Source organism: Oreochromis aureus, linkage group 15 (genome assembly GCF_013358895.1).
Source record: "Oreochromis aureus strain Israel breed Guangdong linkage group 15, ZZ_aureus, whole genome shotgun sequence".
Lineage (NCBI taxonomy): Eukaryota > Metazoa > Chordata > Actinopteri > Cichliformes > Cichlidae > Oreochromis > Oreochromis aureus.
The window spans coordinates 10,384,940-10,400,594 of NC_052956.1; the positions used below are offsets into that span (position 1 = coordinate 10,384,940).

The 15,655-nt window shown below is 38.8% G+C and overlaps 2 protein-coding genes across 3 annotated transcripts in view; one reads left to right on the top strand and one right to left on the bottom strand.

Annotated features, from left to right (window-relative positions):
* The first annotated feature begins 1,911 nt into the window (after positions 1 to 1,911).
* LOC116310717 (N-lysine methyltransferase SMYD2-like) lies at positions 1,912 to 14,038 on the top strand. The gene is made up of 13 exons (XM_039598764.1): positions 1,912 to 2,240; positions 2,434 to 2,648; positions 4,130 to 4,193; positions 5,539 to 5,649; positions 5,760 to 5,820; positions 6,629 to 6,753; positions 7,135 to 7,202; positions 8,932 to 9,034; positions 9,716 to 9,826; positions 10,846 to 10,966; positions 11,702 to 11,876; positions 12,435 to 12,543; positions 13,250 to 14,038. The coding sequence occupies exons 2-13, from the start codon at positions 2,455 to 2,457 to the stop codon at positions 13,328 to 13,330; spliced, it is 1,323 nt and encodes a 440-aa protein (XP_039454698.1). The 5' UTR covers positions 1,912 to 2,240; positions 2,434 to 2,454; the 3' UTR covers positions 13,331 to 14,038.
* The window catches only part of LOC116310716 (tyrosine-protein phosphatase non-receptor type 14), a 42,651-nt gene continuing 40,776 nt past the window's right edge, over positions 13,781 to 15,655 (bottom strand). For both annotated transcript variants that reach the window (XM_031727594.2, XM_039598763.1), the window contains exon 20: positions 13,781 to 15,430. In XM_031727594.2, coding sequence (XP_031583454.1) covers positions 15,302 to 15,430 — 129 coding nt within the window. In that variant the 3' untranslated portion in view covers positions 13,781 to 15,301. The remainder of the gene's footprint in view (positions 15,431 to 15,655) is intronic.

Sequence of the window (15,655 nt, forward strand, 5' to 3'; positions counted from 1 at the left end):
TCCCTCTCTTTCTTAACCTGGGCATTCATGATCTCCAAGATGAATAATGTGCCACTTTTATTACAGAAAGTAATCAAATATTAATATAGCTAAATGTTTAACTTTATTATTTTTATGGTAACTTCAAAAAACAGCACCCACACAACACAATGATTTAACCTGTACCACAGTGCGAGCATCAAGTGTCAAGACCTTCCTGGCCTTTACCACCAGATGGCCTTGTTGAATTGCACTTTAAAAGAACATAACACTGTGGATATACTGCAGGCCATACATATGTCTTATACCTTTCTTGTGTTTTCATAGTCCATTAAGATATGCAGCACAGCAAAGAAATAAAACTTAAATAGTGAAATAACTGAAAATAAGAGAACTGGTTATTGTTCCGATACAATGATTAGCTACAGCACAAATTAAAAGAATGAAGAAACTCTTAAAAGCAACACCTTCTGCACAGGTGACTGAACAACCAGTCGTGGTTATTATATAGTTAACTAAAACTAAGCTCAAATAATTAGATAATCAAAAATAAAAACTTAAAAGAAAATAAACACTGACCAATAAAATATTTTTAATAAATCAAAACTAAACGAGACTTGATTGTTTAGTGCTTGTTTGTGGTCCCAACAGATTTGTGCCTTAGGTAATAGAAACTCTTGGTAATCCTGCTACATTTACTAAATCTTCTATCAGGAACTTCCTGGGTGACTTTTGATGAAGCTTTCTTTTTTATCACTTATCACTGTGCCACACTCTGAACTTTACATTGCATTTTATCAGGCCTGAATTATTATAATCAATTTTCACTTGTCCTTATAAAACCTACCAGAAATGCCTGCAGGTTGCTCAGAGTATCGGTGCGCGGCTTCTAACGAAGTCAACTATGTATCAACATGTCACACTGGTGCTAATTCAGCTGCACTGGCTCCCCGTTGACTTCAGGGCGACCATTAAGATCTTAGTTTTGACTTTTAGGGTTCTGCAGGAACACACACCAGTACGCATGAGAGAAATTTTATCTTCATACGTACCCAGCAGGTCCCTGAGATCATGTGATTGCGGCCTGCAGGCTGTGCAGCATCTCTCCCACTGAGCTTAAGAACTTTTGACTCTGTGGTCTTTGTGCTATTTATACTGAAAGGTGATACATAAATGAAACATTACTTTACCTTTTATTTTCAGAAGGAGCAAAGTCACTCTGACAACTAAAACAAAAAATAAATTGGTTATGATTGTCACTTATAAATTTAAAGTTAGATAAATAACTGATCTACGCACACCGGTCACTTCACTTCAACAACTCATCAACACAAATATCTACTCAGCAGTAACTCAATTCATTTAGAAATGTAGGCATGGTCAAGACGACATATTAAAGCTCAAACTGAGCATCAGAACAGGGAAGTGTCTCAGAAGGTGCAGATCATCTCTAGTGTAAACAGAGCAAATAGCCAGTGAGCGGCAGTTCTCTGGGTAAAAATGTCCTGTTGATGTCAGAGGTCAGAGGAGACCAGACTGCTCTGAGCTGAAAGGAAGGCCACACCAATTCAAATAACGTCCTGTTACAACCAAGGTATGCAGAAGAGGATCAATGAATGCACAACAAGGCAAATGAGCTACAGCAGTAGAAGTAGAAGAAGTAGAAGAAGAAGTAGAAGACTACACTGGATGCCACTCCTTCCAGCTAAGAAGAGGAAACTGAGGCTATAATTGGCACAGGCTCACCAAAATTGGACAAAAGAAGAATGTGGTGCATCCTGCCTTTTATTAACGCCTCAGACTCATGGTGGTGTTGTAATTATGTGGGCGACATTTCCCTTGCATACTCAGATGCCCTCCACAAACATCAGAACAAGAAACGTGGGACAAAAATCTGTGAGCAATGTTTCCAGCAACTTAGCAACGCTGGGGTTAAAGAAAGCTCAACGGCACTGAAGATGTATCAGAGAGAAATGTATCAGTGAATTTGTAAAACATTACTTGACGCCAAAGAGAATCCATACCTTTCAAGGAGATGAAGAGCTCAACATCACACCTGCAGGAATGCGCAATGTTTCACGTTAATCAGACTAATTTCCTGTTGGGTGTAATGTTCTAATGATGATTGTCGACTGTTACTTTTTTAACTCCGTGTCCACTAGGGGCGATGTTGCACTCATTTTTGGTTGCTCCTCATATCTTTCAAACACTTGGGGAAGGTGGTGGGGGGAAGAAGTTCATTGATGACGACATTTACACTTGTGAGTGCATGAGTGACTTTTGCCAAGAGGCTTAACACTTTAATAGCTGTAAAATTGCTGTGTAGCTCCTAAAACCCATCGGCTGCTTGTTTGCTGAGTCCATTCTGTGCCTGAATGCCACTGTGAACTATTATTGGAATGGTGACGCCCTAACACTTGAAGCTGGGATGCCACATCCCCCTTCTCTTCCAAGTCTCTGGGCTCATTCTGAGAGATGACACCCCGGGCAGGAAGCACAATGACGGGCAGCATCGAAGGACTGGAGAGGTTTGACAGCCCGGGGAAGGGACGAGGGCTCCGGGTAACCAGACCATTTAAAGTTGGAGAGCTCCTGTTTTCCTGCCCTGCCTACTCCCACGTGCTGTCAGTGAAAGAGAGAGGCTGCTACTGCGAGTTCTGCTTCACCAGGTTAACACTTTGGCAGTGCATCTTTTCCTCACCTCATTTTTTTTAACTGGAAATGTGCTTATTAGTAGTGAGGACGATGTGAATTGTAACTAATGTTCTACTTGTGAATTTTTCCTGCAGGATCATATAAATTCTGCATATTTAAACACAAATATAGGTGCTTGTGCTGTCTGACATTTTTGTTTCTGCATGCAAGACGTTTGAATAAATGTGCATATCTCCTCAGAAGTTGTAGATTACTCTGCAGTTGTTTGTCCTAGCCTAAAACTGAAGTTAGGCCATTGTTATGCAGGTGTATGATAAAGGCACATTTAGCTAGAAAACCGGAAGACTGCCAGTGTATCTTCTGAGCTGTCAGCAGCCAAGAAGAGCTAGAGGATGGAGCCAGGTTGCAAGAAGTATTGAGAAGAAAATGTAGCTTGGTCAAGTTAGCTTTTATGTTTATTTGTGTTTATTTTGACAATCTAGTAAGATTTGGCTAACAAAATGTAGAGACTGTTGGTCAGTCGCCAAGTGTTTTAGGAATGAAAAAGATATTTTTACTATTTATTTGGCACTTAAAATTGTAAAGTAGCAAGAGTAAAGGTACGCCACATTATACATAGCCTGTTACACAAATTTGCCACAAATTTGCAATTTTAGGTGAAAAAATATAGTCTGGTAATATGTTAACACAGTTTCAGGGCTTTAATTTTATCAATCTAAGAGATGTGTGCCATATTCTAGTAGAAAAGTAGAAGAAAAAAGGTTTGGAAAGGCTTTTAATTAACTTTCAGTTTGGAAACAGAACCTGTGGAGGCAGATCTGTTCATAAATTGGTTCGATATACTGAAAGATCATTGTTTACATTCATCAAGAGCCATTAAAATCAGTTCTGTAAAGCTTGCTTTAACTCAACAGTTGAGCAAGAGACAGCATCCTAGAGACAACGTCCTTTGTGACTTACGCAACTTTACACAGTTCAGTGGTAAGTTGACCCCTGAGTTACAGTTGCTCTTTGCAATAGGTAGTTTTAGTGCGTCATGTTTTCCCACTGGTTGCTCCAGCCTGTAAGTGGCTTATGTAAACCTGGTGTGACTGCGGATGGTAAGAGCCTCAGAATTATACTGGTGAACTTTTTGGCTGCTTTACTGATTCAGTGTGTTAAAAAGACAGCTGGCCTGTCAGAAGGCCTGCTCTATTAATACCACAGTAGGTTTTAAAGCCCTCCATTGCTATCAGTTACAACAAGCCACTAGCAACTGCTATTTCATGTGTCAAAGTTATGGAGCAAACATTTAAATGTCTGTACATGCACAACTGAATACTATTATGCTACTACAATCCAGTGTTACATAACCAGATGCATTCTTGTGGATACGTTGTCCCTTTGAAAATAAATGGTGCAAAGATGTGTACGGTCTCAGGCTGATTTCTTTTATATCAACTCAGTGCCATCCGCAGGGTAATAAAAAAAAAAAAACTTTTTTTGTAATTTATAGGACACAGCATTTGGCAAGATGTGGGAAGTGCAAGAAAACCTTCTACTGCAACGTGAAATGTCAGGTAAGAAAACATCCTGCAAAGTTACAGCTCTTGTGTGAATTCTTATTAAAATGTCTATATTAAAACTTGGAGCTTAAAAAGTCTATTCCAGTAGTCATAAAGCCAGGGTACATCGCTGACAGGTCGCCTGTCCACCAAAGGGGCCAACACATAGAGAAACACAAGCACAAACCCTCACATCTCATACTTACAGCCAAAATAGATCTACCAGTTGGACCGTGGGAAGAAACCTACACAGGCATGGGGCCTCTTTGAATCATTAGATTTGAACCCAGAACCCTCTTGCTTTGTCAAACACTGTTCCATGCACTGCATTCACTACTACGTTATATATCTCATCATTATTTTATGGGTAAACATGACATCTAATCAATGTCTTTAGGCTCTTCTAATGTAAATCCTAAGAAGTGTAAAATGACAAAAATGTGCAACTGTAGAGAGGACAAACAAGTAGCGACACATCCTCAAGCTAAACTCTATATTTCTGCTTCAGTACTACTAAAGGTACAGTTGACAATAAGTGATAAAAGCCAAAAAGATTTTCAAATTACCCTGCTCTTGCAGCTCTGCTCTCAATGTTCCTCCCAGCAGACAAGCACAGGCATTTGCAGATGCTTCATGTGCACATCTAAACAAAGTAAGTCAATTATAACATTTGATTTTATGTAAGATTGAAACCCGATTCTCCTTGGTGAAAGTCATCAGCTTAACTCATTGCACCATGAGAGCTTAGCTTGCATCTTAAAAGGATTTCTATGATCTTTATTTAAATATCTCAAAAGACCTGCTATTGGCCAAAGTCTCCCAACATTTGCTCATTTTTTTTAGCCTGAAAACCCAGAGCAGGTGTACTGGTCTAGTTCTCTCTGAGACCTATCAAATTAGAATTTAGTTTTCATATCCAGTGTCCAATGACATAAATATATAATTCATGTGTCTTGTAATGTAGTCTCAGCAGATGTACAGCTTAGCTGAACTTGGTTGTTCTATGCAGTTCTATATGCATGTGTACATAGCATGCTCTCTTATGGAGTGTGTAGGATGCAGTGTTGTTTATAAAGTTGGGGACTAAGCAGATAATTGAGTGGACCATTCCATGTTGGAGGAGTGAAGAGGCAAGGGTAACATTAGATTAACAGAGTGCCAGCATGCCACCATGCTACAGCTTAATGCTACAGCTGGTGGTGTCGCTTAGGGGTTGCCAACTGTTAGGCCTTCTGTTGTAGTGGGACATAAACTGTCAATAGTTGACTGAATTGAATGTACTCACATTTCACTTGGCCATAAAGTAAAGAGGTGCTTTTTGTTTTTTTGTATGCTATTATTACATTTACGCACTCCTTAGAAAGGAGACTGGGCCATGCACAAGCTGGAGTGTTCAGCAATGGTTGCTTTTGGAGAGAACTGGTGCCCGTCAGAGTTATCCAGGCTGGTGGCGCGAATCCTTGCAAAGAAGGTTGGGCAGTTAATAATACATAAAATACAATAATCTCTTTCTGAAGCGTTGTCCAGCACATGCTGGAGTTTCTTAAGGTCATTTCTGCTAACCATGTCTGTTTTCTGCAGAAAATGCAGAAAGAACGATGCATTTGTGAGAAGATGTTGCTCATAGGAGAGATGCAATCACGTGAGTACTTATTTCTTTACAACACAAGGAGAAAAAGCATACATGATTTCTTGATGGTGACTTGGCTGTTGTTGCTCTTTATGAACCACACTTATCTAGCCACCTGTGTAGTGTCTGTGCAGAAACACTCTAAAAGTCATTCTAAGAGATCCCTAGATACCCTCAAGATATCTCAGAGAAAAATCCACTGAGAAACATCCCCAACCACATCTATATATACCCTATAGATGTGGGTCAAGTGGTGTCCAGACTACATAACAAGTGTAAATGCTTGAACGTGAAATAGGAGCTCTTGGGCACACAGTGCAGATTGCATAAGTGTCTCTGAAGTCAAATGATGTTTGACCAAGTTAACAAGAAGAAACTTATAGTTCTTAGTACAGTGCAAACCATTAAAACATGCATTTAGTTCATTTATGTGAAAATCCAAATAAATCATGTAAACATAAATAGAGTTCAGTACAAGTGGATCAGTTTTTAGTGGCTTAACAAAACAAATGGTCTGGTACAAAGACTGGGCTGAACATTAGTTCAGAGTTCAAAGAAATATTTAATAAAAACTGAACTGTAACCAGAGCTCAAAAATATAATAAGCTTGAGCCTCGACATTACTGATAAGACAGGAAAATAACAGGAATCCAAAACTCAACTTACAAAACACTTTAGACCTCTCTAGACCCATCAACAAGTATAACCAAACAAAAAAGAAAATCTTAGGGTGAAATAAGCACAGCGCCATATCCTGGTTAAACAAACCAGTGAAATAATAAAATATTTTAAATGAAACCAAATTCTTTTATTGTAACAGACACAGAGGACGAAGATAATGAGAAAAGAGAGATGACCGAGGCAGACATTGCCGGATTGCATCGCTTTTACTCCAAACATTTGGATGTGCCGGACCACAAAGAACTACTCACACTCTTCTCCCAGGTAATGCTTTGTTATACAATGTAATTTTGATACAGTGAGGACCTTAAATATAAAAAATAAATTGTGGTATGAAGTGGTAAAAGTTTTCTGTATCTGTCCTTGTGGCCACTGAGCTGAAACGGGTGTTATGTAAGTGGTGCAGAGGGTGGTAAGGACCCATTAATTACCCACAGCCATTCTCCACAGTCACGTGTCTTACCTCTGCATCAGTATAGGAAGGAATCAAAACGGTGTGTTGATCCAAACTGGATTTTACTGACTTCTGGGTGACGTGTCAAACGCCAGCTAGTTAGTTGATAGCTAAGCCAAGCCAGCACACACAGTTGTAGTCTTATTTTCATCATAACTCGTCTCTGTTCTTCTCTTTGTCTTAAACAATAGGTTGCCTGCAATGGTTTCACTATAGAGGATGATGAACTTTCCCACTTGGGTACTGCAGTCTATCCAGAGTAAGAAAGAAATGTCACACACATGCATATGAGCACTTTTTGATCGATGAGGCATGGGCATAACTTTTCTTCATAAAACAATAATATATGACAGTAAGAAGGAAAAGCAAAAGTCCAAGAGACTGGCTCAAGGGTCATATGGAAGTAATCAAACTATGAAATGAATTGAAACGAGCTTTAAAGACCGAAGAGACAGTGTTACAACAGCGAGTGCTGACAACTGGAGGGGAAAAGCAAACACAGGAAGTAGAAGAGAGTTAAGTGAAACTGATTTTGGGATTTCCTTAAAAACAGGAATTGACTTAAATACAACCCCCACGCCATGAAAGGTTTTGTGAACACACGTAAGGTTTCAGCAGCACATATGCTCCACAGTACTTCCTTACACAACTCTACCTACTGTTGTCTCAGTGTTTTCTTTTTGATTTCCTGCACTTTGTGTTTTCTAATGACTTCTATGGATGTCAGTCTGTTTATTTAGCTTTAAAAGGCAGTTTGTTTGGTTCAAGTCACCAAAGGCCTAACTGTCCACAGGCAGCAATGTGCATGATCTGTTGATGTCAGTTCACCTAGTTACTTATACTGTAGAGTAGTTCATCAGTGCAGCTGCCTTAAAAATTAGGATTAGCAAAGAGTGGTGCTGGTTTAGCTCACTGGATTGAGCAGGCAACCAATATGCCATAAGGCTAATGCAGAGGCCTGGGTTTGAATCCACCCCTAAAGCCATTTTCTTATTGTCTTTCTCCCAGCTTACCTGTCTTCTCTCTAATGTCTAATGGATAAAAGCTTAAATCCCCAAAATATGTAAATTAGCTTCGGAAAACCAAATCAACAAAAAATGTGATGCTAGAAGGAGAGAAGAGGGGAGGATCAGTATACCGCCAGGACTTTTCATTTGAGCAGGGTTGTCAGTGACTTTGCTGAGTTCAAGGCTCAAAAGATGAAGTTCTGATGGGCGAGTAATTTGTGTTTTTGTAAAGGATTTTAAATATTGTTATCACATGTTGAACACTCGTACTGTAATATGCGCATATGTAATACATGTAGAAGCTGGTCAATTGGAAATGATTGCTGAATGGGGAATTCTAGGATGGGGCTTCTTTGGTACGGTGACTTCATCCAGTCAGTCTGCAAGGACCTGTGGTTTATGGGCTTCTCTGGTTTGTTCCATGCTTACAGACATTGCAGTTGTCCTTATTTTACTTTAGAAAGCTAAATCTGTTTGGGGCTTGTGGTAACCTATTTGAAAAAGATGGTGGGAGTTTGTGGCATAGGCTTAAATAAATGTGTCTGTTGCCCTGACTTCTGACTGCAGTTGTTGTTCATGATACTGATGAATAGCTGGATTATTGATTAATGCTACATGTTTCTGCACTTGCAATGCGTGTGTGTGTGTGTGTTTGTGTAACATAGAGAGATAGAGATGTGTGATGCTGTTTCCCCCAGTGGGATGTGGTGGTAAAGGCCAAATGAGGCTGAATTTGCCTTCTCGGGTCTTTGCTGAGGCATTTCCAGTATGCAGCCCTGGTAATAACATATGTCAGTGTCATGCAAGAGCTCTGTGCAAGCACAGTTTTAGCCTTGTAGTAATACCAATTAAAAATAGTGAGTGATCATGCAAATGCTAGGATTAATACTAAGCCTCAGTTTTCCCACCTTATCCATAGTAAGAAGGGTTCGCTTTTGTTTAAATCACTTTCTTTCTTTTGATATCTTTCTCTCTGCACAGCATGGCCCTGATAAACCACAGCTGCCTTCCCAGCGTCATAGTCACGTTCAAAGGGACATCGGCTGAAGTTCGGGCGGTGCAGGACATGAAACCTGGAGATGAAGTGAGGAAAAGAGACAGCTGCTATTAGAGGGGGTTGGGTCTTGATCTTTTTTTTTCTTTTAAGTGTGTGTGGAGGAGTTGGCTGGCCTTCCTATGCTAGGGCAGCACATGATAGTTATGTCAGAGTTATTTGTCAGTGGAAGATTGACTGAACAGCTTTTATGTTGGTAAAAAACTAATGATTTTTTTTATGTTCAAATTAAAGTGTGCAATCACAACTTTATTATAATCACTTAACATTAAAGCTAGAAACAGGGAAAAGAGCTAGCCTGGCAAAGGTGACAAGGTACAATTATAATAATAAAGTTTATTTCAACTGAACTCATCTTGTTTGTTTAGTCAGCATAAAACTCTTAGAATGACAGGTTACAAGTACATTACTAAAAAAAGACAAAAGAAGAAGAACAATATGACTGAGACACCATTCTAAAAATTATTAAGGGAAAGGTAGAGCACAGCAACATCTCTAATGAAAAGCACCATGTCAATGATAGGTCAGTGTGTCAAGAGAAGCAGGAGATCTGGTTTGAAGGAGGGATGCAGCAGTAGATTTCAGCCGGGTTATTTTTAGCAAAACCTTTGCCCTGCGTCTTAGGAGCTATGTGGCAGCAAAGAAGAGTTAACAATGTCAATGACAGAGAGTGTGCTTTATTTTGAATGCGTGTGTTAAATCCCCTTATAGGTGCTTATCAGCTACATAGACCTCCTCTACCCAACAGATGACCGCAATAACAGGCTGAGAGAGTCCTATTACTTTATCTGTGACTGCCAGGAATGCAAAAGCAAGTCAAAGGTAAGACCTGGTAAAATGTAGAATGGAGATTAAAGCCGAAAATTAATAATATGCATCATTTGGATGGGTGCACTTGTAAGGACTGGGAAATGCTACATGCCACAAGGTATGTACTCGCACCGGCCACTTTATTAGATACACCTGGCTGGTACTGGATTAAATCTCCTTTTTCCTTCAGAAGTGCCTCAGTTCTTTGTGCCATAACAAGGTGCTGGAAACTCCTCAGAGATTTTGGTCCACATTGACATGATGGCAACACACAGTTTCTGCAGATTTGTTCAGTGTACATCCTTGATACAAATATCCTGCCCCACCACATGTCAAAGGTGATCTGTTAGATTGATATCTGATGATTGTGGAGGCCATTTGAATACAGGGAATTCATTGTCGTGTTCAAGAAACTAGTTAGAAATTATTTGAGCTTTGTGACATTGTACATTTTCCTGCTGTAAGCAGCCATCAGAAGATGGGTACACTGTGGTCATGAAGGGATAGAGATGATCAGAAACAATGCTCATTTGGTACTAAGGGGACTGAAGTGTGCCAAGAACCTAGCCCCCACACCATCAGATCACCAGAAGCCTGAACCATTGAACCATTACTTTCATGTTGTTTAGACTAATTTCTGACAAAAACATCAAAATGAAATTGAGACTCATCAAACCAGGCAAAATTTTTCCATTTTCCATCAACAAGGCATTTTCACCTAGAACCCTGCTGCATTTCACACAATTCTCTATAAACCCTAGAGATGGATGTGTGAGGAAAATCCCAGTAGATCAACAGGAAGTCCTTTCTTCCCCATTCTGATGCTCAGTTTGAACTTCAGCTGGGCATCTTGACCATGTCTACATGCCTAAATGCACTCAGTTACTGCTATGTGCTTGGATCATTAAGATATCTGCATTAACAAGCAGGTGAAGAGGTGTACTTAACAAAGTGGCCAGTGAGAGTATAATTTAAGAATTTGGAAAGTATTGTTTTGACTCTCATGCTCTCTCTCCTGTCTTCATCTATAGGACAAGGCAAAGTTAAAAGTACGTAAGCAGAGGGATTCCATTGAGCCAGATGTCATCAACAACATGGTTCGCTACGCCCGGAAAACTATCAGAGAGTTCCGGGAATTCAAACACACAAAGAATATCCTTCACTATCAATAGATATCGTTTTGGGCCTTCTACATTTTATCGTAAACTTCATAAGGACCAAGAGGTGAAGAGTTCCTGCAAGAAATACTGTCAACAAGTAGAAACATATCAGCAACGGTTCAGCATTCAAGCCTAAGTTCCACATTCCCCTGCTTTATTCCAGTCAGTATATTATAATTATTGTCTTACAGATGAAATAGCTGCTTGACATGTATCATTTTTAAATAATTTATTTAGCTACTACACATTTTTACCAGCAGCAACAACATGACCGAGGGGAACTACAACAACAACACATTTCTGTACCTTAACACGTTTATATGACTGTTTGCCGTAAAGATAAACCCTGATATCAAAGATGAAGTCACAAAAGTTAACAAGCGTTTAACTGGGAACAAAATGAGGATTGGAGTTTTACACAGGTACTGAGTAGTGACCTTCTGAGGTGGAATGCTTCTGTCCCAGAGTCTTAAGGATTTTTAACATATTTGGAACTCCACAGATGTCTTCATCATATACTAGAGTGACAATAAAATACAGTGGGTGTGGTCTGACAAGTCCACACACTCAGTCTATGAGTAGACGCTCAATGAAGTTAAGACTGGTGGTTCTAAGACAACCAGTCTTCTCAGTCCAGACTTTATTATTTAACAAGGCTCACTATATCATCAGAAGCCCATGTGAATCCTTTGCCAACTATGAGCTTGTAGCCTTGACTCAGTGCCACCCCCTAGTGAGTTGCTGGAGATGTGCGAGCAGAGCCTGGAGGAAATGGGAGCCGTGTTTGATGACTCCAATGTGTACATGCTCCACATGATGTACCAAGCCATGGGGATTTGCATGTACATGCAAGATCTAGATGGAGCTATCAGATATGGCGAGAAGCTTCTCAAACCTTACAGGTATTAAACATAAAAACATGTCCCCTCCCTCTGCTGTTCTTTCCAAATGTATTTGTTGTTGCTGTGTTTTTGTTGTTTGTTTGTTTGTTTGTTTGTTTTGGGGGTTGTTGTTGTTTTTTGGGTACTTAAAACTGATCAGATATTACACACTGTATTCCTGCAGGTTTCTTTATTCTGGGTAATGTGTTCATCTAAGTTTATCTGTGCCTTAATCTTCTATTTGTTTACATCGGAAAAATCTAAATATGAATGAATTATGCTCATCTAAACCCAATAAGCCACCATACATACATACATAATTTCAGCTTTTAAAATCAGCCTTTTTCACATCGCTGCATTTGATCAACCGTTATGATATTAGCTCGTGTTTAAAAGCATTTTTCAAGTAGTATTTTTATTCCAATCTCCCAAAAGCTGGTATAATTTTGAAAATTTGCAAAATTTTGGGGTTTTTTGTGTGTTTTTTTACTAACTGTACTGCGTCTAAAAAGATCGGTGTTATCTTAGATGTGTCTTTTTTTTTCTTTCATTTGCTTATGTGAACCTGGTCCAATGCAGCCATCTCTATCCACCTTACTCCCTTAACGTGTCGTCCGTCTACCTGAAACTGGGCCGATTGTACTTGGGCCTAGAGAGGCAATCAGCGTGCACCAGCGCTCTAAAAAAGGTAATATGACCTGCTGAGGTTTTACATTAGACTGTCTAAATACTAAATAAATACTAACCAGTGAACAACTATTAATAAGGTATCAGCAATATTTTTTCTATTACACTGCCTGGCCAAATAAAAGTCACCAGCTGGATTTAACTAAACTTATACACGTAAGCGCTTCTCTCTGTATAATTACCTGAAGTGATTGAAATGTTTAACCCTAACTAACTCTTATTTCTTAAACAACCAGGTCGAAAATGTATAATTATGTTTAATAGTGAAATCAAGTGCATTTCTACATTCACAATGTGAAGAGAGAAACAGGAAATAAATAGCTGTGTAGGCCTAATGAAACCACTTATCAATTGGTTAATTAGAAAAGATTGGATCTGGAACAATGGATAAAGGTCTTATGAGTCTGGCTTTACCCTGTTCCACAGTAATGAGGCATCAGGATAAGAAAAGAGGCAGATGAAGTGATGCACACATTATGGCTAGTGCCTACAGTACAAGCCTGTGGGGGGCAGTGTTATGACCTGGGTTTACTTGAGTTGGTCAGATATTATGTGCCCAAAAAATGAGGTCAGCTGATTACCTGAATACACTAAATAATAAGGTATATAGAAAATTGTTCAGCTTTAGTATACCTACACATTTAAATAACATACATACAGCAATTGTGTGATGTTAATTAATAATATATTTACTTGCATATCCACAGGCAATGGCTATAATGGAGGTGGCTCATGGGAAGGATCACTTTTACATTGAAGAGCTGCGTAAAATGATAGCACAAAAATAAAGAGAACAAGAGAGAAATACCAAGACTGATCCATATGGACTGCATACACTTTCCAAACTCTGTCTTATCCAAATAATTTATCTTGGTTTTTCAGTAGTATGTCTTCACAGTTATTTATCCTGTATCTACCTATCAGTTAGACGCAGGATACTTTTGCAACAAGCATTTATTGTGGAATTTGCATGAAAATGTGACTTTGTGGAAGGTGTTTTTTTTTAATCAAGTAAATAACTTTGATTTGGCTTGAGACTACAGCTGTACTTTGTAATCCAAGAGTTGAGTTGTTTATGGAGGTACGCAAATAGGAGGATCAATGCGTCATCCAATCAGGAGCGCTGCATCACCATATGGGGCCTGTTAAATAAAATGAATGTGTCCCAGTGATGGCGGATGCTTCATATAACTCCTTTCATCTGATGTTGATGTTTCACTGTGATCTCGATGCTGCACTTTTAAAGAAAATAAGGCTTTATTGCATAATGAGCAAGTACAACAGCTTCAAACATGTCTGGGGAGAGAAAACTGAAAAATGCATATACAAAACATATGTACACATATTGAAATGTATTTAGAAGTTCTGCCAAAAAAAATTAAAAAAAGAAAACTTGAGGGGAAAAATTAAATATTAACAAACAGTGGAATGCTGTGTGAGAAAATACTGTCAAAGAGAACCGGAGTGCAATAAAACACTTAAATGTCAAGAGAGCACGAAGCTTATATTTATCAGAGAATATATACATTGAAATATTTTTTTAAAAAAATGCATGCATAGTTTACTATGTTGCGGTATTTTAAGGGTACCAAGTCGAGGAAGGAAACTATAAAAACACTTGCAGAAATCTTTTTTCACATGCCCATTATGTACAGAGTTATGCTGGACATGGCTGGCTTTGCATTACAATTCAGAGAAGCAGGAAAACATATTTAATGCAATATGGAAATAAATCATTCAGAATGCAATTTTACAAACAGGACAACACATTTTTCTTCAGCTGGGTTTGGATACGATTACTAGAATTTCTTTGTTTCTACAATGAAACCTAAAAAGTAATGAATTTAGCCAAAAACCTAATCAGAACAAAGAGTGTATCAGCCAATCAGCTTCTCCCTGTAGTTACATATTACTACAATAAGGCACAATGACACATTATACACAGCACTTACTGCATATGGACAAAGTTGTATCACCAATTTCAGAGTTTTGAAATATTTATGATGATAAATGATAAATTTTATATCAATTCTTTAGATGATAAAGAATTACTAAAGTGTACTTTGTTTGCATGTGTGTGTGTCTGCTTGAAAGGAGCTTAATAGAAAGCTGGGGTTTTTCCAAAAACTTAAAAAGAGTTCAAAAGATCAACATGGTTGCCATGGCCAAGGTGACCACAGCCTTTATAGAAATAAATAAAAACATTTCTTACAAATTTGAAGTAAATACGTGCTGTATTAAATCAATACAGGAATAAAGGATCATTTTAGAACAGTGATTTAAGAATACTTTTGTTTGGCAAACTCTTTCAGAGTATAGCAATAATACTGCTGCCACCTACTGTTCATGCAGCATAATGCCATTTCTAATGATGGCTAAATGAGAAATGTACCAGTCGTGCGATCTCTCCTATTTGAAACTGAGGTTTAATTTCTCGAGATACTTCTTAAGAAACCTGAAGCTGAAAAAACCTGAAGGAATATGCATGTTTCACACAAAAAGTCCAAGATCAAGGGGGAGAAGGAACAAAATTTGAAATACACCGATTAGGAGAAATGGCTGTCAGTTTCTATACAGGCCCACCAGATCTGTTCCTCCCTTGAGGTGAGTTTTGGGTTAGAATTTACATACAGATGAAGTGCCACACAGAAAATACGAATCTCTGTTCTTCCTTCCCTCCAGCTACCAGTATACTGTGTTTGTTGTACAGTCCTCATGCTGACTTTAAGTACTCCGGATCAGCCGATAGGTGCTCGGGTTCAAATAAGGCGGGAGTTCTTGAGAAACTGGATAAGGACCTGGTGGACAAACTTATACTGGGATATGGTCTGTACCATTAGCATCCTCTGCTGCCTCAGCTCTGATAGCATTGTGGGAACCTCCACGGGCTGAAGGGGAGAGAAGAAAAAAGAAAGAAAAGGACAACAGTGAAAGCCGGTCAAATGTTTTTGATTGAGGTGTAACTTTATGTAGGAATAAAATTAGATAAAAGCGGGATTATGTATATCTTGCATGTAAAATGTCCTAATTTACCAAGTAAAAAAACCTGCTTCTAAGGGATGCATGTATCCTGCGACTGTCAAAGAAAGTCAGGGACTCTAAAAATGTTCTAT